Consider the following 24,565-nt stretch of genomic DNA (forward strand, 5'->3'; position numbering starts at 1 on the left):
GCCTGAGTCCGACTGTTGTACATATCCGTGCGTGTGTGTACAGTGTCTGACAGCTGTTAAAAAACAGCACGCAAATACTAGACCATCAAAGGATCACATTGACTTTGCCCTTGAGCAAAGATGAGGGAGGTGAGTGTGTGCACGCTGCTTTAGCGATTCCGTTCGGATTTAGGTTTGGCAATGGCGCAAGCTTTAGTGCAAAAGGTTTGTAATTAGATTTAGGATTTAGGGTTTAGAGTTAGGTACAAATGGCAAGAAATGTACACCATCTGGAGCCTCACTACTGCAGTAATCTGTAGTCATTACGTGGTACTGCAGCTGACAGGTTAATCCCAGCTTTTTTTTTTGGGAAGAGCTCTCCCATTGTGTTCAGGAATGAAAACCTTTTTCTTCTTCACTTAATTAAAAGAGCAGATGAAGCCAAATCTGCTGTAGGGCCTCCTTCTTGCTCCGACAGTAACGTCTTCATCCTATTGTTCCTCCTCTTTAAAAATCCTACATCTCATGTCCAAAGAATCTGTGCGAAGGTTTATGTTAAGTTTAAATTGAGCACCAGTCTTGCTGCTCTATTTCTTACAGCATTATGCTGCATTCACAAGGACTTTTTGTTAGGTGTCAATAACGTTCCTCATGTCTATTTCAATGAGTACAATGTGGTGACAGACAACATGCACCAACACGTGCTGATTTTACTCCATCGTATGTTAGAAAAAGCTTAGCTGAACTTTTTACAATATAAACGCTTGGCAATGCATCAGCCAATAGGAGACAGCGTGGGAGGAGCGACAGGCATTTAATAGGAAACAAAATCATGGTTGTTAGTACACAAGACATGCATTTCAGATGTGTACAAATGCCTACAGCAATACATGTCAACACATGTTCTGATGGAATCTGAAAAAAAAAGTATTGTTAGGGTACAGTGTATCTCAAGGACCCTTTCTAGAACCTTCACACTAACTGTCCCCCAGTGGTGGAATGAATTTCCAACCTCAATCCGGACCACAGAATCTGTCACTATGTTCAAAAAACAACTAAAGACCCACCTCTTCCGTAAGCATGTAACTAACCGATAAAATGCCAACCCCACATTATCCTAAAAAAAATAAATAAAATAAAAAAATTAAATAAATTCTCTGGCTCTTACACCTCTACTCTGCGCACTTTACTTTTCTAGAACTCCATTAAAATAATCTCGTATGGTAGCACTACTTGTATTGTTCTCCGCTTGATATATCACTTTGCTTGTATTTCCTCATTTGTCACTTTGGATAAAAGCATCTGCTAAATGAATAAATGTAAATGTACTTAGCTCACGCAGCGACCATGCACAAGAACATTAATGCACCCCTTGCCATGGAGTTCAATAAGAATAGCTGGTTGACGGATAAGGTATTTATGCATGCCTAATCTTGCTCCGTTGTCCATTGAAATGTTTAAAAAGGTTTCCATTAAAAAAAAAGAGTCAAAACAAATGGTATGGGCCAATTCACATTGAAGCATATCTCACGCTTTTTGAGTCAATCTCAAACCTGTGAAACCAGTGTTTCAATTTATATCAGCTCCATGAGACTGCGACTCATGTGAGTGACGTGTAAATGCCATAAACATCCATTTAAATCCCACAATCCCATTTTCTATATGTTGTGAGCTACATGTAAACTGATAATGAATGATACACCAATACTCTGTTGTGGCCATGCATTAGCCAATAGAATATAGTGTAGGCGGGGTTTCAGTCATTCGCATGTTTGTCAACACAGTGTTCAAAAAATGAAATCATGCCTACGATGCGCTATAAATGCTGAAAAGTATGTGTTATGTTGCCTTGCTTGAGATGATACAAGTACATCGTACTCTGCACAGATGATGGCCTACCTACCGTACACCCGAGTGTTAAACGAACCACCTCAGAGAGAACCCTACTAAGCTCGTAATTGAAAGAATTTCCACAACAAAGGCAAAGACATGGGGAATTAAGGAGGTCTTCAGAGCTCCACCATATCATTATCACCTCTAGAATCTCCTCCAGGCTATGTGGTTTCTCCCACTTCACATGTATATGAATAGGGCCATCAGGTGTTAATTAGTGCAGCCTGAAAGGGAAGAGGTGCTCTGGGACCTACCTCTCTTTGCTCAGGGCCATTCTGGGTGGCTCCAGGTTGGGATTCTCCATGGACTCCATCTGAGGGCAGCGCAGGAAGTAGTAGAGTGTGTGCAAGGCGTCTGGAGACCAGGAGACGGGCTGCTGCCGGACATGGCGTGCTGGACTGACTCCGACCCGCACCGAGCCCAGGCGCTGCATGTGGTGCATGGCCCGTGACACCAGATCACCTGATCAGAGGGAACACACATATATATATATATAAAATTTATTTTATTCATTTATTTTAGTTTATATTGTATATAAGTATTTATGCATTATTTTTTTTATGGATGCACAAAAAGCACTGAATTAAACTACAGTCCTAAATTAATAATATATATTCTGGTGTGTGTGTGTGTGTGTGTGTGTGTGTGTGTGTGTGTGTGTGTGTGCGCACATTGGGTTCTTTTCTGTTTTGGACAAACAGTTGTGTAACGTTTTAGTCTGAAGTTTATATTTGTAACACTCAGTTTGTGGATTTTATTTTAAATAAACCAAAAAAATGGTACTGAAAGTTAGTCCCGCCCCCATCCGATTAATCAATTAATCGGAAAAATAATCGGCCAACTAATCAATTATGAAAATAATCGTTAGTTGCAGACCTATTTCCAGTAAACAAATAAATTCCGGTTTGTGTTCGGTGACAGACAGCAGAAAAGAGTGCTTCCTTTACTATATGTCTATACTGAAAAAAAAAATTCAAATAAACTTTTCTCAGCATTTAATGGAATTTTCTTTGCCAACATGTCAATTCAGCTTCTTCTTCCTAGCGTTATTCCCGAGCTATAACAGGGTCCACTTAGATTTGATTTAGCACAGGTTTTTTACGCAAGATGTCCTTCCTGACGTAACCTTCCCATTTTCATCTGGGCTTGGGACTGGCACTGAGTACAACCCCCAGTGTCTGGGGTTCCCTGCCCGGGAATCGAACCAACTGAGTGTGGGAGCCTTAGCCGCTGGACCACCAGAAAACTTGCCAACATGTCAATTAAAATAGGATATATATTACCTGAGGTAGATGGTAAAGTAATAAGTATATGGATAATGTACTTAATAGTGTATTTAAAGTATTATTCAAAACTATATATTTATAAGTATTGGCTTTGTTCCAATTCAGCCCAAAGTAAGTGTATAATTTATATATGGATGGTATATAAAGTAGTAAATTTTATATGTTCTTAAAAAAAAAAAAGGTACTAAAATGTGTACTATATTTAGCTGACTTTAGTTCATTAAGCCTGTCTGTTTCACCTAATACATAATGATAACCAAATAACAACTGGATGCTCCACAGCTCTTTATCTGGCTGGCTGCTAAATATGGACTTCAGAATTGAGTAAGTGCCAGGACACAATGATTAGATAAAAAGGAACAAATCCAAATAAGGTTACGAATTAACCTTCCAGTTGTGTCATGTCCCACCACACTGATTACCAAAACCTGATTACGTCAAGTGGAATAGGTTAGGTATATAAAATTACCCACTAAATCTAATCAGAAATGATTCAATAAGCATGAAACTTAAGACAACAGGCCTGGCATTGAATTCCTCTTAATACACACTAACGCTATGAAGCTACTTCATAGTCGGCTACAAAATCAACACAGCAAAACAGAAACGTTTTCTTCCATAAGGTTAACTTCAGAGCCAACTGCACACACCCATGGTTCATTTCCTCTCCTCACACTGCATACTGTTTGAGTACACATCCAAATTCCTGCATTAGCATTTGGAAATACTCAAACGGAAAAATATTTTTTACAGCTTGCTCCATACCGCTCATTAGGACAGAGGACGAGTGTTCGAGCTCTCTGAGACACTAAATCTTATGAGCAGTAAATCAGAACCTGCTTAAGGAACCACAGATGGACCATGAAAAGCATTTTATACATCAAGAAACAAACAAATAAAAAAAAAACATCAGAGTCACAAAAGAAGCAATTAGTGAGCGCTAGGCTACAACCCACAATTTCCTGTGGAGTTGCACAGACGTCATGGACCGACTGGTCAATTTGTGAGAACGGGTAACAATCGTTTGAGGTAATTATCCCATGCTTAATTTCTGACCTGAGTGTGTGGGTTGGGAGAGGGTGGGACCCTCCATTATGGGCTGAAGACCCCACTTGTTGCTGAAGGAGCTTCTTTGTGTCCTACCATGCCCCTGAAGGGCTCCCAGAGGAATTCAGAAGCAACAGGGAGGCTGTGCTGGGCCTGCTGTTCATGACTATGTCCTTAGCTTGACCATATTAGATTGATTATTTGGCTCAGACATAATACCAATTGAAATGTGAGGCATTTCCTATCCCAGCTGTCTCACCAAGCAACAAAGCATCAATGCACCATTTCAAGAGAACATCACATAATTGTGCAAGATGTTGACAGTGACTAGAGTTGTTTTATACTTTAAAGCCACAATAAAATCAATTTTATTTGTGTTTATGTCTCTGCACTTTAACAAAGAAGACACTTTCTTTTTTTTGCCACAAAGTAATTGCTTATCTGTATTTGTATTTAATTCTAATGGATTTCATGTGCAGCTGCAGTAGGGTTGGGCGATAACTATATATTTCTTTCAAATATCATACATTTCTTGTTAAATAATTTCTCATTCATATTTTCAGGTTTATTTGGAACTACTGTATTGCTCACACTCCTGTAAGAAAAGCGAACGATCGTGAACCTTACTGGGCACGGTGAAAATATCTTCATGATTGTGATACAGCCATTTAATAAGCAAGTTATTCCATTACGATAGTAGTGTATGAATCAAATCAGAAAAACGATGCAGTCCTGCGATGGTCTGGAGTCCCAGCCAGGGGTATTCCCACCTCACACATAGGGTTCCTGGGATAGAGTCCAAATCCAGCATGACCCTTACCAGGATAAAGTGTTTACTAAAGATGAATGAATAAATAGAAAAGATCCAATACGATATCAATACGGTACAGTATTAGATACAAAAGATCTAATAAGGTATTACTTAAAATGATCAGGAAGGTATTAAGAAAAGATCTAATATGTTATCAATAAAAAGCTAACTAGTTAAACAGACAAAAGGAATTATCTCTCTAAACATAACCTCAGCTTTTAGTTATCTGGACGATACAAAGCCGAAATCATCACATACTTGTGTAAAAGATTTTACTGGATTCCAGCATGCCCTGTTTAGCACCAGGGTGGCCGGGACTCTACAAATACTTCACTGTCTGCCACTGCCCGGAGTGTGTGTGTGTGTGTGTGTGTGTGTGTGTGTGTGTGTGTGTGTAGAGATGGTGCCAGTGCAGTCCAGCAACCTCTGAAAGTCATCACAAGGAGTGCTTTCACTCAGACTCGCAGAATCTCCTGTACTGTTCGCTCAGATGAATGTGCTCTTGTGCACAGGTACAAACAGTAGAGTGTCCACAGGTTTGCAGGAGGAAATTGACCCCTAACATCAGTAAGCTCGAGCCTTTTCCTGTGGCACGCTAAGTAAATACTCACAGACAGGTAAGACAGCCAAATCGAGGAATACCTGGGCATCAGAGAAAGTCCTAATCCACTGAGAGAAGGTCATGTTTTCGCAATTTAACTAATGTAAAGAATGAAAAAATAATATATGAACGATGAAATACCTTTGAGTAATACTTTTACGGGATCTGTTATGCCACATATGATTATATAGTATATATTTTTTTAAATGATTGTCTAATAGGGCTGCCAAAACAAATATTGTGATTTGAATACCATTTAATAAAATACTTAATATTTATACAATTTTTATGTTATTTATTTAAACGTTTAAAGGTTTAAGAGTCCATTGTCTAATTTTAGTTGCTTGATGGTTCCCTGTACCAGAGTTTTGGGCAAATACACCCTTGTGTTGCTTGATATAAGAAAAGGGCGTGGAAGAAAGAGATCCATCCATTCATTTTCCATACTGCTTATCCTACACAGGGTCGCAGGGTCACCTGGAGCCTATCCAAAAGAACTCGGGCCACAGCGCACTCACACACTACGCACAAATTGGAAATGCCAATCAGTCTCCAGTGCAAGTCTTTGGACTGGGGAGGAAACCCGAGAAGCATGGGGAGAACATGCAAGCTCTGCCCACCCCCTCCTATACTGTATTTTCACGTTTTTAAATGAAGAAATTCCTTCCATAAATTGTAAATAAATTACTAAGTTAAATAAACGACCCCTTACAGAAAGCTTCACCAAATCAACAATTATATATATATATATATATATATATATATATATATATATATATGTATATATATATATATATATATATATATATATATATATATATAAAACATTTTTTTGTTTGTTTGTTAAATAACAACATGTATTGAAATGTTTATTATTAGGATTTATTATGTGGAGTGTACACCAAACAAGTCCCTGTGAATGAACTATTACTATAATAACCATAACATATCAGAATGAGCACATTAATTTAAACCTACTACTGTAACTACTGTCAGAGCTGCAGTTATAGAAAAATAATAAAAAGAAATAATAAAAACACCTTATGGCCAATCAGATTTGAGAATTCAACAGTGCTTTGGTATAAAAACTCATTTCGTTCATAGTGTTTACATACTGTTATTTAAATGAAATGGTATGTACAACCAGCTAAAAAACAACAACATCACAACAAACTACTGACACAGAGGAAGAAAACACATCTAGTCTCGAGGATGTCAAGACAGATAAGATGAGTTGTCCTGCCCTGACATCTTATAATCTAACCTCTACCTTATATCCAGTTAAGCAACACTCAGGACGTCCTGTCACACTAAACTAACACTCGTGCTTCTCGGGCTCAACAGACTTAACAAAATTGTGCTAGTTGAAAGTGATCTCACATGGAGTCTGGGAGTTTTTTTCATCTTTCATTCGCACACATCCTAACATCCCCCCACCCCCTCCGCCTTTCTCTCTTTTATCTCATCCAGCTTGATGTTTAGAGAGCAAACACATCTCTGTCCTCCTCCTAAGGAACTGACATGAGGAGTGTTTACCAGGAGGGAGGAATAATGGAATAATCTGCCTGGAAAGATAAATAACATTCACGTTATCACCTTTCCCACATTCACCCACTACAAAAACAGCCAGTAAACTGCTCGCTGCTTTCTGCGCAGTTCAAGCATTCAAAGCTCTTCACTGCTTTGCATCAGTCCAAATTTAATGGCAGCTTACACTATTAACCAGAAGCTATGACACTCAGTGTGTGTACATGATTAAACATGACTGCTTCTTCCACTACAGTTAGAATGCTTATTGTATGTTAATGATGTTTTTTTTTTTACAACGTTCCACTTCCCGGCTGTCAGGAGGGCCCAGATTTGTAAAACATCAGAGTGACAGAAGGAAGAGATGAGACAAAGGAGAACAGACGAGGAAATGCAAATAGACACAAACATGCTCAGATTCTCTTTCTCTTTGGTGTTTAATAGTAGAAATGGATGGACTGGATGAGCCCTCTGTTATTTCAGCTTTACACATAAGAGCTGCTGAATTCTCCGCTTTGACTGGTTAGAATAAGTTGATTAATCTTCTATAACAGTGCTGGCTATAATTCAAATCATTGGTATTCATTAAGGTATTGTTTCTATTACACTTTAACAGGACCTGGTATGGCAGATACTCCACATAAACAGATTAATTAAAAAAAAACACTAAATGTTGATTGGTTGTTGGTTTTCTTTGAGCAGATTCATTTAGCAATTTTAGAAGGAGTCCCCAGTGTCAGCAGTCAAAGCAGTAAAGCTGTAAGTTTATGTTTTCCGACACTGGAAAGTCTTCAGGATAGATCAGGTTGAGCTATGTACTTTCTCTGCAACATGACAAGCTGAATTTCTTTGGAATATTCAAGAGAATAGTGAGTCTGGTGAGGCAATGACTGCTTAGAGGTGATAAGCATATACAGGTGCTGACTAGTATTGTGAGCGTTCCACAATAATAAATGTGACTATAAATGGTTTAAAACTCACTTAGTTCAGAGATGCTGCCTACGCAGGTGGCAAGTAGAGACTGCTCCAGTGTGCGCAGCTCAAGCTGGGCATATGCATCCTCTCTGCTCTCCACTCCGGCCTGCTGGCCCTCCGTGTACGGACTGAAATAAGCCGGCAGGGACAGCACACCTACAGCAAAAAAAGAGAGAGAAATAAAGTTCAAGGGAAAATTACAAATGCATACATTTACTTCATTCATTTATGATGCAAAATTATGGCTGACCTGCATATATGATTTATTTAGTGTAGTGCCCCAGCCCTTCTTCACAAGCACTAAGCATACAGCAGTGCCATTAACTTTTACTGCTGGATTTATACACAGTGAGTAATGCAGTCATTGCCTTTATTGCCAAATGCATAAAAACTATGTTTTATGGTCTCTTTCTTAAAGGCTCCGCATGGAAGAAAATAGGGCACAACCAGTCCCGACAAGTCTCAGTCATCATGGACTGTGTGCGATTTCACTGGAACTGAGAAGAGCCAGCTCAGATTTGGCAGTGGAACAGTAAACTGATGAAACAAACTGATAAAATAAACACAATCCTGTTCTCCAACTGAAAGTTCTGGTTCAATAACTGTTGTTATTTCACACTATAACGATATCTAAATCTTTTCGTTCTCACATGGGAAAGAGAATGTCGTGTACGACGGTTGTTTCACTTTTCCAAGTAAAAGTATATTAAAAGTGGAATAAAAACAGGGTTGCCATGGTTGTGTTTTCATGCCAAATTGAGGTCGTTTTGGAAAAAGTTTGAGGATGGCTTTTTTGAGGTAGTTTAAATTCAATTAAGAATGAAGTCGTATCAAAGGCTATGGCAAACAAAGGGAAAGTGCAAGTGCAGACAATGTATCTATGATATACAGAACCATTTCTGTTTTAAGACATACTGCAAAGATTGGGATACGGAAAGGTTTTCTGTGAAAGTCTGTGACAAAAAGACGTATTCCAGATATTGCATATTAGATTGAGCACAAGACAGATAAGATGAGATGTTCTGACCCCAACTTCTCCTATTCGGGTGTGCACCATGTTTATCTTGTTTCCCACTTCAAAACTGAGAAAATAAAGAAAAATGTGTCTCATTTTTACAGTACCTGAACTCTTTTGGTGCATTTCAGATCCTTTTGTGTGGTTTGTGGGATCTGGCAACCCTGAATAGAAGTCCTCCTGAACCTCAGTGACAAGCAATAACGGTGCAGCGTAGTATCTTTTTTTCTGAGATTACATTCCAGGTGATTTCATATCAATTCAAATCCATAAAATAATCCTATGCAGGATTAGCAGAGAAAACAGAACAAAACAGCTCGCGCAGTGTGTGGTTTTCAACATGATGTAAACTGAGAGCTTATAAAAATGGCATTGCTTTTTAGCAAGTGTTCTGATTTGCTCCAAATAGTGAGATCACAGGATTTCAACATCACAGTAAGCTGAGAGGAGAAAAGAAAAAAGTGTTCATTTGTTTAAACAATTGCCACACTATTGCATGGTTTGTGTAACCTTGAAGAAAACATGGACCAAACCCAGCAAAGCCATAAGAATCTTGTTTGCAAAACATGTTTTATTATTTTCATGTGGACACTGAATCCAAACATAGGGTCATAAATCAAATGAACCCTCTTGCCTCTATATTGTTCCCCTAGAGTACAGTTTTAACTAACAGCTACTTACATAAAGCAGTGACCACTACTTCCTCAGTCTAAAAACAGCTCAGTTCCTTGGGTTTCTCGTAAACACTAGTGTTCTACCATTTACTTAAATCTCACAGCTGGATACAGACTGATCCATTCCCACAGTCCAGTGATGGGACTTTCCCCAGTATGTGCTGACTGTTGTCTAACTGGAAAGACTGGGCTTCAGATTGTCCTCACAGCTCCACCCTGGGCATCTCTGAGCCAGACTGAAGCGCAATGCAATCCTCTGCCAAGTTCAATGATTGCATAATAGCAGGCCATGTTTTATTGCAGCTAAGTTTATACTAGAGAACAATAGCATTATATGAATCATACAATAATGCAAAAACATTTTCAAAGCCTCATCAATCTCTTGCCTTGAGATACTTCTGGGCTGCTGTAAGACCAGTACAAGCTTTGGTGTTGAGAGTTTTAACACTCTCAGAAATGTTCTCTATGCATCCCGGTGTGACTGAAAACACACACTTTCCTTCTATAGCACACACCCTTTGAATTCAGCCCATTATGTTTACGAGATGTTTCTGTATTTACTCTAGCGTGGTCTTAAATAGCAGCTTCCTGTCTGCTTTTCATGTGGATGACCAGATTTAAGCTCAGGCTAAGCGTACGGTTAAGAGCGTTGCACAAAAAGCAGCTCAGTCCCACTGAGAGAATTCAGAGCTAGTGCAAGGCACATCCATAACAAACCTTTTCTTTGGCCTTCAGCATACATGGTACTGCCAAGCTAAAGGAAACAGGCTGGGAACTCTCACCAAGCAGCAAAAACAAAGCAATATTGTAAAAAAAACCCCAGTCATGATTTATGTATAAGGACAGATCTAGCTCTTAAGAAGGCTAAATGTTACTAAAGTGCATTTCCATTCAGCTGCCCAAGTATTCCACAGCACCTCATAGATAAAGTTCTTTCTAAACATGAGTGCATCAAGAACAGATCCAGAGATATGATATTGCACACAAAATATGAGGGTGGAACCAGTTTCCCAAAAGAAACCTCTTCAGTTTAGAAATAAATACACACTATAGCAGTACAGTGACAAGAAAAATCAGCAGTCTCCAATCCCAGGGTCATAAATTCCACTAGACAGGGATAAACATTAGCTTACAGTAAACAGTGTCTTTACGTTCTCTAAAGGTCAACATGATTTACACTCATAATATGGTATTTATAGCTGTATTTATATACCAATGTTTATAACACTACTACATAGTTCTATTCAAAGAAAAAGGAAGTGCTATAACATATAACAGGCAAACTAATAAAAGTGAACATCTCTGCTGTGAAAATATATCTTGGATAGTCTTAAATAAACCACATTATCTGAACTGCTTCAGAAAATGCCTGTTTGATCATTTGTATTATACCGCAGCTCTGTTGAATTCTTGAATCTGATTGGCCTGATTCTTTCCCAGTAACTTCCACAGAAACTTGTATGTTGACGTTTCTTGTGAAATTTTTATTTAGCTTTTTTTTTTTGTCTCCAGGGTCATTGTTTTGCAGCAGTCAGAAGTAAAGCTGTAACTTTAAGGTTTCAAAACAGAAGGGTCTTGCGCTTTGTTTTGTCAGCAGAGAGGCTGGTGAGGGAATGACTATTTATAGCTGCTAGTGATCACAGGAACTAACTTGTCTCGCTGACATTCCACAACATAAAAATGTAACTATTAACAGATAAAAAGTATGACACATTATTCTGTATTAAATTTTTAAAAAAACTGTACGCATTGACAAGTTGCTGAGGTATAAAAGGAATAAAATACTTCACTGTACTGTGGTTGATTATTTCCCTAACATGCCCTGTTGTGTTTTTTTTACCTCACTTATTGAACCTAGTACCTTATCTAATTTAATAAATACCTTTATTAAATGCTACATCTGTTTTTTTCCCCCAAGAATGCCTGACTCATACAAAGTTAAAATATTGTACAGCTTCAGCATTTGTTAGTTTAGCTTGCTCAATTAATACCACAGCTTTTGGTCTATCTGGAAGTTCTGTTATAAGATGAAATAAATATAAATAAAAATGTCCTGTAACAGACATCTATGTAGCATATGAAATTCATTTGAAATTCACGTTGTTGTTGTTTTTTACAGTGAATCAGTTGGAATTTTTATGAATTTGTAAATTGTTTGAATATTTATTATTAAAAATTCTAATAAAAGACCATGTTACGAGTAGGCTAATGCTAATGCTATATATGGCTTTGCGGTTGGTGAAAATGTGTCATGTCCTGTTTAATAATATGGTATTTCTTCAAAAAGAGCTGTATATAGAAACACTGAAATAGCCCATACTGAGTTTGAGGGTATAGAATGCTTTTCTCTTGTGGTGTACACAACTGCAAATGAGAAACACATTGCCTCAATTAAAAACACATTTGGCGAGTCCATACACACAGCGATTCAATTAGAAGTGGTAGTGCTTTTAAAGATCAAAATCTGTGTGGCCACCACACGGCCAGCATGAAAATCAGCCCACTACCAATTTGTCCGGTTGCACAGGGTATGACCTTTAACTGTGTGTGTCTGCAAGCGGGGAGAACATGGCCGAGGTATTTGCTGACATTCACCCTTTCCCACAATGGAATGATTTCCTCTATGGCCTATACAAACCCTTGCCCTGGCTTCAAAGCTTGCTCATATCCTTCCTATACACACTATTCTTTCATTCTCAATAAAACAATCCAGCTTCAGGGTTTGTACAGATACTTCGTAATGAAATCCCAGGATTTTCAAGGACCTTTCAAGCACAGTTTGATTGTTTTCAAGGACTATACAAGAGATGTCATTCAAACATATTCTCTAATTCTTCTTTTTAAATTCCCCCCCAAAAAATTTATAATAAAAATACTGATGTTATGGTGAAGACAAAGCAATGTCTGGGAAATTCAAATTTATGCAAATGTAAATTTGCATTTCTCAGCCATGCTGGACTAAATGTGCTTTCCCAGGCATTGCTTTGTCTTCACCATAACATCATCATACTCCAGGTGAGTGACAGGAGCACTGTTGCCAAAAACTTTCAATGGAAAGTCGCTAAATGATCTCATGAGCTAATTAGCATATTCATTACGTCATTGCGATGTACTTGCATTCTGCCTAGTGTTTGTTTGCTTCCTGCCTACTCTCTGTGCTCACATACTGTAATTTAATACAGCCGAATTTCCAATAAAGCTGTTCTCGTTTACATATTTATCTGTTTCTGTTGTCAGATGAAGAAACGAATATGAAAACAGTGACTGAAACGCTGCCCATTAAGAGACTACATGTTAACCAGCAGTCACTTCCAAGCTACTTCTCTGCACTGCTAAAATCCTGATTTATAACCATGACGTCGACTGACAAAAGCACCACACATATATACGTTAAAGACAATGGCAGTGCTGTGATTTCAGCTATATGTAAAATGATTCACTCCGAGAGAACGTTAGAAGTGAATGAATGTGCCGCTCCTCTCTGTCCCTCACTGAACAGAACAGGCGTAGAGAGAGGTCTGTCTCCGGGGGAAAACAGCACCTCGTGCTCACGGGGAAGTACTGGTGACTCGCTTGTACAGAAAGTAGCTAAGGTTTGCCCAAAAACTCACCAGATTTGTCACTAGGTGCTTTTTTGAAAGAAAAAAAAAAGGGGAAAAAAGTCGCTAAAAGTGTCTGAAAAAATTTATTAATTTTCTATAATTTATGATGGGTTAGAACAAAGTATTTTTGTTTTCTCATAATGGTAGAATAAAAATAGGCTTTTGTTAGGTTTTATAATATAAGTGATAACAGGAAGTAACTTGTTTCGTGGATGTTCCATGAATGATAATGAGTCTTTATTAATCACATATACATTACAGCACAGTGAAATGTTTTTCTTCGCATACATCAACATTAAATGTAACTATAAATGAATAAAAAGTATGTGTTGTTAATTACTAAAAATATAAGAGGAATTAAACACTTCTGTATGTGTAGTTATTGGAAAATAATCTACTTAAGGATGGTAACAGAAACAGTAACGGTAACTAAGCGCCATAATGGGGTGTATGACACTACCCCATTGTTGATTATTTTCCTGTAACAGCATGCCCATCGTGTATTATTCCTTACTTCTAAACCTACCTCTAAAATCTGGTCTTAGAAGCAGTTAAAATTAGTCACACTGTCTTAAAGAAGGCACATCATAAAAAAATAGCTTTCTCACTCTGTGCTCACTGGCTGGATGAGGTTGTGAATATGTTTAGGAACATCCAGTAATAGACAGCATCTCCTGTGAGTCAACACCCTCCCTGCTGTCTGCTTTTCCCACACCCTGCTTACTGAGACAAAAAAAACGAACTGGCAGATTTGAACATTTCAGTCTGCTGAAGAGAAACTGCAGAACTTATAGAATATAAAATCAAAAACCCCAAATGTTATAACATGGGAAATGAGGAGGTGGTGCCTGTTTGTGTCTTGCAACACTTGTTCCAAGTTTTTACAGGATCCTGGCTTGCTTTCTCAGCAATCACTCACACCACACGTGGTACAGTGTGCATTCCTGGTGCGTAATTGGTCTGGCAGCAGTGTTATGTTTGGTCTAACATATGCTTGTTGTTCCTGAATTTATCAGTGGGTGTTAAGTGCAAGGTCTTGCTCTTGGAAGACCCAAGAGGCCACTCAGCTCTGATGTCTGAGTGGGTTTGTCGGAAGGCCACCTGCCTGTGTGTGAAAACAAAATTGTTCATTCATTAGGCCAAGCCCAAACGCCTCACAGCCTGATCTGTCACAGAGGACCTGTCTTTAGGAAGCCGATTGTTCAGGGCATGATTAAGACACCCGGCCGTGTTCTCCACCCACATCAGCACTAGGAACAACGTAATTCACCCTCCAGATGTTGACCATCACTCCGACACGTAGCTCACTCTAATGGCATCCGAACGCACCTGTGTTAGAGATGTTTACGAATGCATAAGCTAACAGCATGCTGTTTGAAACTGGCACGTCACTGATAGACAGGCACTCCAAAGCAATGAGAGAAGGCAGCTCAGTGCTCACACCCTCTTCACCTATCCCCTCAGAGATAGAGACAAGAGGCTCATTTACAGCCAAGCAGGAATGCACGTGTGATAACTTTAAAATGAGCAACTGTGGCTGTAGGTGAGGCGGTGGTCCTTTTAGCAGGGGGTAAAAATAAAACAGTGTTTATCTAGCCTAACTTAATGAGTGCAGCCCTTATCATTTCTAAGTCAGCCAGCAGGCTCTGCTCCCTTCACAAGTGCCCTTCACACTAATTAATCATAGTGTGGACTTGACTGATGACCAGGAAGGTTCTGTTCAGCGTTCCACAGCACCTCAGTGGTGATGAGTGTCGTCTCAGGGAATTCTTCCTTGCTACCATAAGCTATGGATTGCTCATTAGGGATAAGTTTAAAAATTAAATCCAGATTTCTTTAAAGGTGATTTGTGACAATGTCCATTGCTAAAAGCACTATATAAATAAAACTGAATTGAAGTTGGGCCTCATTAATAGGCGCTGTATGTCCATGAGTACATATTACTAACACTCAGTGGGAAAAGGTTAGAACTTAAAGGTTCATTGTAAGAACAGAAAGGGGTCTAAGTTACACCAATTTAGGAACTTACTGTAAGAATAATGAACTATCCCCCAATCCCCACAATGGCCAAAAAAAAAAAGAAAAAATAACCTTAAGGAACCCATTTTTCTAAAAGTACATATGGGTCAAAGATGAGTCATCTTTTTTCTTTTTTTTTTAAAGTAAGTAAAGTCTTATTCATTTTAATTTTATTATGTAAATAAAACCATTAATATGCATAAATGTTATAAATTAAATATTATTCCACTGTTGGTTGTATTGACTCATATAGGGGATTACAAGGAAAGTACATATTAAGCAAGAAATAAAGTTCTAAATGTAAGATTTCCATGAAGAGCGGTTAATTTTAACTTTAAATGTACTGTTCTGGCAACCCCTTTTGTCTTACTGAACATATAATACATTCAAACCTGCAGTATATCATAAAACAAGAAAAGGCTTTAGTTAATATACACAACACATAATATACATAGTAATAAAACATTTATTGCAGAGTGAATATTAGCTTTGAAGGTTGTTATGTGAAGGGAGTACGTGATATTGTGTCTTTAAGTAAAATAAAGTCATCACATTTATAACTTAGTATGTTCAGTTAATTCAAGTTTTGAGTAAATATGGAACCTGTCAAACTACAACCTTCATAACTGACACTTCTTTAAAACAAGCACCTTTTGTACAGGTTACTAAGAAATGGAATACTATTACACACTGTATATCCGGATTTCAATTTCTGGTGTGCCGTGTTTGTACGGGCCTTTTTAAACTTTCAATGTGGTGGAATACTTGCTCGTTTTTTCCTCTCTCAGGACAGAAGGACCTTTTTGTTCTAATCGAAGACCAGCTTCCCTTCTCCACTACGTAACCTTTACAATTAGGAGAGAAACCACAAAACTGGCCTCTGATCAGCTGTGAAGGAAAACTTCCACCAGCCTCACTACACTGCTTCAGATGTAGCACGCTGGGTCGAGAACACTACGCTAGTCACCTCTGAAGCATAACGTGTCCATTAAAAGAGGACGGGTACAATCGCGCCGCTGTTCAGTGTGGACTCTGACTGATGGGGTTAAGGCAGCTCTGGCCAACCAATACCACAGCCTGAATGGATGGAAACTGAGCATAGTGACATGTATGTGTTTCTTACACACTTCTAACATGTGCTGTTCGGGACGTGTAAGGTAGCCACCCATGTACTGTTAAGTGCAATGAGACAGAGTGGCTGAAAATAGCTTCACCAAGATGTTTTTTTATGAAGGATATACATGCGTCTAGGACTTTCACTGAATCTGGTGTTGTTTTTCCTACTTAACTTGTGAGTCAACCAATGTCTTTGTTGTTTCCTCTATTTCAGCTCAAAAGGTCAATCTCCAGTGACACAGAACAGCGTCTGCTGTAGATTTTGCTCTTCCCAAAAACAGACTCATCCTTACTTCAGTGAATATTCTCACCTGGATACTGTATTTTATACCTAAGAACTGCTGCTGTAATCAGAAAGACTGTTCTGTGCTCCTGCCAGGACTCAATGTGATCACAATGTGATCATCCTTTTAACACACTTGGTATTGTATAATGTTACTGTTCTACAACTGTATACTGTAATGATTTATAAGAACCCAGAACAAGATGAGTTCCCTTTTGAGTCTGGTTCCTCTCAGTTTCTTCCTCATCTTGTACCAGGGAGTTTTTCTTCCCACTATTGCTTCTGGCTTAGTCATAAGGAACCTAAATCTACATCCTGATTTCTGTCATCCAACCCACAGTTTTCTCCTAATATGAGAAAAACAAGCAGCAAAGACAATTTATATGGACGGAACTATTGGTATCAAGCAGCTTTCTTATGATTAACATTCTACATCTCACACTGAGAAAATCATCAACCATGAAACAGAAGTTCCTTCAATAAAACTGTATGCTCTTTTGATAAAATGAGTAAATGTTCTTTCGATACAGAGTTTGGACCATCTTCCCCTACATGTAAACCATTAAGTTACAGAATAAATGCCTCAGAATCTCCAAATAATCATACTGATCATAGTGATATCAAGAAATGATTGTTGCAATGCAGTTTTCTATGAATCGTTGGAGTGGCTATCCTCCATTTTATAGTGGAAACCTGGTAGAAGGCAAAGTCCCAAACCTCACTTTCCTGGCATAGTGTCTGTTATATCCAAGCCAATTATCCTGTGTCTAATATACTGCCTGTAATTACAAAGACCCTTTCTTCCCCCAAATGATTTCCTTGCATCTCATTTATGCTTGTACCTGCTTGGCACAAGAGGTCCCCCCCCCATTAAATTTGGCTTGAATAAATACCTAATCAGAGATCATCAGGGAGAATAAGAAAAGAGCAGAAAGAAATTAAGTGTAGGGGTCCAAACACCTAAAAACACAACTACTCAAACATAGTATCGTGGTTTCCAACCCTCAGGGCACAGAGGCGTACAGATGTGAAAAATTCTGCTTCATGACCTTTAACCCTGACACCTTCATGAGACATCCAATCTCCCTTACACCACTGCAGTCATCAATAGGAAACAGAGACCTTCAGGCCTCAGGAGGAACAAAGGTTCTTTGTTGTCGCCCACCCCACTTTTCATTTACTCAGATAGCATTGTTTTCCCAGTGTGCCACACCAGACACATGTTCAGCACTAGCCTCTAAACGTGGGTTCCTCTAATTCAGACAGTATGTTCAATTCCTGTTTGAGACATACAAATACGGTAATTATACTTGAAATGGTGAGTAGAACAATGATCAATGAATAATCATCTCACTGCCAGTGGAAATGTTTACTTCTTTATCCCCTATTCCTGAACACAAATCCTTCCATTATTGGCACGGAATTATAGCATAATGACCAACTGTAACAAATTCAGCTTTGTCTAAATGCTAATGTCAATATGCCAGCCCGCTTGAATCTCAATAGCATGTCCCTACAGGAGGACTTCCAGGACAAACATTATTTAGATGCCATGCTGATCAAGATCTAGAGGGCATGTCTACACAGCGGACAGCCTGATGCTTCTGTTTCTTTTTTTTACTCCAGGAAGGAAAAAGAGCCATGCAAACATCTCAATCAGGCCCATTAACTGCCTGTTTGAATGTCTTCCTCTTGGGGAAGGAGACACCTGTCCTAGAATTCCACAACTCTTCAAGGCATTGTTTGCATCACTGAGTTTTTCTTTGTCCCTCCCCCATGGACTCAGCTGCTGTTTAAGTACAGGTGCCTTGAAACTTTTCCTTTAAAACTCAGATAACACTATGAGCAAATTCCCATCCCCATGTCCCTCGCCTTCCCCCTCAGTGTTAACACAACACTGTCATTCAGATACCAGTGTCCAACCACACCCCTTCAAGGATACATCAGTAGCATGGGAACTCTCGGGCGAGGTGCAGACTGGTTCAAACTGGTTTGCAACAAAGAGGGTAAAAATGAATTATGGATATTATGGATTATGGATAAGAAACATCAAAAACAGCGTATTGATCACTGCACAATGTAGTGCAATCAACTCCTTTCACCCCTAAGGCACAGTACATCAGGGAATGACAGCAAGCAGCAGGCCTGAAGGCAACAGGAAGCCTCTGGCCCAGCGGCCCCAGGGACCACCCACAGGAACCCTATTCAGACGTGCAGACCAGATGGAAAAAGCAAAAAAAAGGAATTGGGGCGGGACTGCTCGTTGCTTCGCCTAAAAACCTCTCCATCTGCCCTCCTACAAAACTCAAATAGCAAGCATTAAGGAGGCACACAGGCCTGTGAAATCCTGAGACTTTTAGACATTTTTAGATGATTGTAATGTAGGCATTTCCTGACCAGTGCAGGGTGAAGAAAAAGTCAATTGTTTTGGTTCTTTCTCAGGCAAAAGCATGTAATAAAGACTAAATAATGACTGACCGATTGCTACTGCATAATACTAAGATTCTCTCTGAAGATACTTACTTAACTTTCATTTTTTATGAAAATAAAAGAGTAAAATCTTTGAATAGCTAATCACTCCCAGGTGTTGTTACTTCCCTGACCACAGAGCAACTACTACATGTGATTCGTCCTATGGCTTTCAGACCACCACCCAAACAAGTCTAAAAATGGGGTCAGGGTGGACATCCATCCATTATCCCCACCACCAGCTCCTGTGCACATGGCCAGCTCCCTGGGTCAAATTTGTCTTCATTCCCCTGCCAGTGTCCTTACAGAACAGCATAGCCAGACACCCTCCCATTAGCCGTAGCCTCGCCGCTCTTAAATAAACACCAGACTTCTCCACAGAACCACGAGCACAGCCTAGTGCCTACTGACTTTCAAACAACAGAGGAATCTCATGGGAAGTCTAGCAACTTTCCTGCATAACCATGTCTGCTTGTGTGCTTACTCCCTTACATTCTGCGATGTGTTTTTTTTTTTTTTTACAAGAATGGGGTCCCAAAGTCATCCTATTTTATGCTCAAAATAATTCTCGTAATGAATCAGTTTAGCATTTGTGTGGAAGAACCTTATTTTAGTCCATCGCAGTATACAGTGATAATGAAGCAGTGTGAAAGTATGAGAAAGTTTCAGCGTCCCATGTGCGTCATGCTTTCCTCCGTTGAATTTCAAGCATAGGGAGGTGATAATTGTTTTTCTCTCACTAGCTATTTCGGAAGGTGGTGGGTATTCTGACAGCCAGACTGACAGCGTAGGGACATGAAGGAATACACTAGCTGGTACAATATCTGTGAATGCATGAGAATTATCCTCAGGCATTCTCAACTTGGGCTTCAGAGAAAAATGAGCCAGTTTATTTTTTCTGCTTCAGTGTTGAATGATTGCTTCCCAAATCATTTTCCTTCAGAAAAATGCTCTAAAAGTTCTTCTTGTCTCTGCTTTCCCACGAGTTAAAGTCTCCTTGTGGTCACTCCGTCCACGGACCACTAACCAAGAGCTCCGGTACACTCACGGAGGGAAACATTCGGATGTGTGTTTCAGGCCAGGAGAGACGACTCTGGATACTTTGTCCTAGTTACAATTCTCAGTACACCATTGCACTCATCAACTTTAATCTGTTAACCCGGGGTGTAGATTACAAAACTGCTGTTGCTACTCCCAAACAAGGAGGTGGCACTGATTCACACTGCTACATGAGAATGGTGCTAATTCATTTCCCCTTTGTGGAAGAAACAATCTGATTTTCACAGCTCACTCTATCACTGCACTGTGTCATTTCTGCAAGACTATTGAACCCATAGTAAGACTCTTAAGCGTGTCTATTCACAGCAATGACTGCAGTCCACGCCTTGTAAAAAGTTTGATCAATTGCTATGAGAAGTCTCCTAAATGATGTCGATCCCGACAGAGACGATCCAAATTGGCCGTTCAGCTGTTACAGCCTTGCTCTCCGAGATGATGGCAATTCAAGACTCGTATACGGACAGAGGCTGAGGTTTGGCAACACTTCTATGCTCCATGGAGTTTAACCAGGATGAGAAATGCTTAGTAGAAAGGCTTTTCTCAGACTTAACCACTGTTTTTGTGTGTGAGAGACACAGACGAATAAAACACATGGCGAAGGACTGAGATCATGATCGTGCCCAGAGAAAATAATAATATACGAGCACCTGCGTGAGGAAAGAGTAAACCACATTCAGGAGTTAATGCTACCACAGTCATTTCCACGGTGGAAAGAACTGAAGGCTAGGTGTGATAATTAGATATGAGTATATGAGTGATAATTAGAAAATGAGTATAATTAATACAGTTAAAATGCCTCTGTAACAATGCCTCTTCACCTAGTGTAATTGTTACTTCAATCGTTAAAAAAGGGATAAACAGTGCACAGTGTCATAGCGTTAAACAGCACAGCAGGTGCTGGGAAAACAATCCACATATAGGTGACCCACAGGGTTCTAGTCTGGTCATGCCTAGATTAGTGTTATTTACGAGCTGACACTTTGTACTGTAGGTGCTGGAGAACGATTATATACCTGCTGAAACTATTCCCTGTTAAACACTTGAGAGCCAAACTGTTTTTCCATTAAACCAGCCTATAAATGTTAGTGAACACAGAGGTGTGGAGTAAACCAGTTAATATCACATGAAAATGAGGAAATGACACGATAAATCTCAAATGATCTAAATCACAGTGCTTTATCATAAGGAAGTATCTACCTAATTTAAATATTTTATTTCTGAAATGACTTTATACCAATGGAAGTAACAGAATTAACCCATTAAACTCTCAGGAACCATCGGTGAGTCCATCATCACTACGCACACAGTGGTTTTTCACCTGGAACGCTCTTTTATACGCAGACTCTTCCACAGTTCCTTCTGAGAGACAAAGAAACCTCAGGGATTATAAAATTCTACATTAACATTTTACCTGTTCTATTAGTTTAAATTATAGGTTATACCAGAACACTGTTCAATTCTGATTGGTCAGATGGTATTGATTAATTTTCTATTACAGCATGGATTGGACATTAATACCAACTACAAGTAAAATCACAAGTTTATATTAATGTGCTTGGTCTAATATGTTATTGTTGCTATAGTAACAACTTTAGTACAGGGACGTGCATGGAGGACACTCCACATAACTTGCTAAAATGTGTGTAACTGTTGGTTTGGTGAAGTTTACTGTGAGGAGATCTTTGTTTAGCATTTTTTGAAGGAGTCTCCAGTGTCAGGCCGTTATGATTTCTTACATTCCAACAAAGTTTTCAGGGCAGAGGACTTTGTGCTTTCTGGTTTCTCTGTAACATAACGGGCTATATTTTACGGTCGTCTTAACTTCAAGAGGAAGTGAAAAAGAGAGGCTTTTGGGGAAATGGCTGTTTATTAGAGCTGCAACAACTAATCGATAAAATCGATAATAATCGATTATGAAAATCGTTTTCAACAAATCTTATTATCGATTAGTCGGTCTGCACGAGGTACATTTCCTCATTACGTTACTTCTGTTCCGAAAACACGCTTCGAAGAGTAAATACTAAAGTTTAGTCCCAAATGACGTACTATACACTTACACTATGCTCTATGTACTCTAAAGTCTAGTGCGGTGTTTCCGTGGACGCCTAGTGGTCAGTGGTGTAATTGCAGGGGGTCCGTAGGAAAGTTTTAAAAATGTTTAAATAATATTATATATTGACAAACAGTTATGTAAAGTTTTAGTCTTAAGTTTATATTTGTAACACTCAGTTTGTGGATTTTATTTTAAATTTAAAAAAAAAATGGTACTGGAAGATTGCCCCCCGCCATCCGATAAAAAATAATCGCCCAACTAATCCATTATGAAAATAATCGTTAGTTGTAGCCCTACTGTTTATAGCTGATATAATAAGTGAATATAAGTGCTAACTTTCACAGAAGTCTGACACATTAAATGTAACTATAAGAAGAAAAAAAAGTACAGCATGCCATTTTTCAATAATGAAAAAAATAAGCGTTTCCCCATAGAATTGACAAATCGCTGTGGTATAAAATGCATTTATTGGAAAATAATAAACTTCGGGGGATAATGGAATTTAACGTTACTCTTGATTGTTTTCCTATCACAGCACGCCTCATTCTGTTTTATTCCTCACTTTAAAACATAACATTTGTGTTTATATGTACAGAATTTCATACAGACTTCTGTGATATGCAACAAGAAAGCCATAAACTTTGGAGGCTCTTTTTATTTACCCGATTGGGTATCACAGCTGTCTGGAATATTTCCTGTGTACTTCTCCCCTTTACTAAGGCAAGTCAACACCCATAACAAACTGCTGTGTCACCCGCAGCAAGCCATAGTGTGAATAAGTAACCAAATCACAGCTTGATTCACTTATAAAGTGTTGCTTTTCTTTAATGAGTTAATTAAGGCGAGATCATAATGGCGGCTTTGTCTCTGTCCGAGCTTCACTTACAGATGGCTACTATTAAGCCTACACCCCTATTATGAGCGACAGGGCAGATGTAACGGCTTTCAAATGGATCTAGCCACAAAGACAGTATGTTCACCTCACTGAGGACAAAAGTGTCCAGTCACACGTCTCCGTCCCCAACCCCCTTGACCAATTAGCCTTCGGGCAAAGAACAAAGCAATCCATACACAAAACACACATGACTTGCATAATAATAAACTAGATCTGTATCAGCAGTCTCTGTGAAAGAGAGAAAGGACTCATCAAAACCTCTTATTGTTCTCTGTGAATGAGGAAAGATTTAATGACACCATGAATTATAGTAAATATCCTTCCTTCAAAATGAAAGCACGCTAGACAGATTAGGCTTGAGCTCTTACAATAACTGTTCAGGCCATGTTTATACTAAGCACATGTCCTTGCCACATGTGCATTCCATCTTCAGAGCACATAGTAATTGCTGGCGGTTGCAGACGTGCTACTCTTAGACAGTTATCTTCGGCGCCGGAGCTCAAGTCTAAACTCAGGTGGAGACCTCACAACAGGTGCTGCGATTAACAATAAGACTACCTGGCAGACTTTTTACTGTGCAACCACATGTGCCAAGGGGTCAGAGGTCAGCTATAAGGCTGAAGCTTTATTCAGACATTTGTATTGTTCAATAATGAATCAGTATAAATGGGATGTTAGTGGAAGGTTCAATCGGCACAGATTTTGAAAAGATGTGGTCTCGATCCAGAAAAAAAAATAAATCCACTGAACTATTAAAGATAACAATAAATAGAAAAATGGTGCATTTTACTTCCAAGAACTGAAAAGCAAGAAATAATGTAGGACTGAACTTTGGTCTTAACTTTTATCCATTAGGGTTGTGAAAAGTGGGCATTTTAAACTGAGCTAACTCATAACGCATTTTCACTCGACGATAGCTGGGGGTTGGGGGAGAGAAATTTCAAACATGACATATACCACAGTGCTGTTGAATTCTCAAATTTGAAGGCTGTGTTGTTAAGTTTATATAATAGTACACCTGTGAAAGTAGTAGTGTAATTCGAACGAAAGGTCAATATTTATGCACTTGTTCTAGTATGTTACCGTTTCTATAGCATCAGCTCATACACAGGAACTTGTATGGTAGACGCTCCACATGATCTACGCCTAATTATAAACAGACTCTGGAAATGTGTCAAATCATTCAAATTAAAGTTTTCCGTACGAAGATGTTTCTTTGACATAGAAGGAGTCTCCAGTTTCAGCACTTTGTAACTGTCAC

General features: G+C 38.9%; 1 protein-coding gene across 1 annotated transcript in view; it reads right to left on the bottom strand.

The window, feature by feature from the left end:
• The window catches only part of abtb2b (ankyrin repeat and BTB (POZ) domain containing 2b), a 53,547-nt gene that overhangs the window by 19,600 nt on the left and 9,382 nt on the right, over positions 1–24,565 (bottom strand). Inside the window, exons 2-3 of the mRNA XM_053641331.1 lie at positions 8,126–8,275; positions 2,127–2,334 (exon numbers count right to left, since the gene is read on the bottom strand). Of these exons, the coding sequence (XP_053497306.1) occupies positions 2,127–2,334; positions 8,126–8,275 (358 nt within the window). The remainder of the gene's footprint in view (positions 1–2,126; positions 2,335–8,125; positions 8,276–24,565) is intronic.

This window comes from Ictalurus furcatus, chromosome 14 (assembly GCF_023375685.1).
Source record: "Ictalurus furcatus strain D&B chromosome 14, Billie_1.0, whole genome shotgun sequence".
Lineage (NCBI taxonomy): Eukaryota > Metazoa > Chordata > Actinopteri > Siluriformes > Ictaluridae > Ictalurus > Ictalurus furcatus.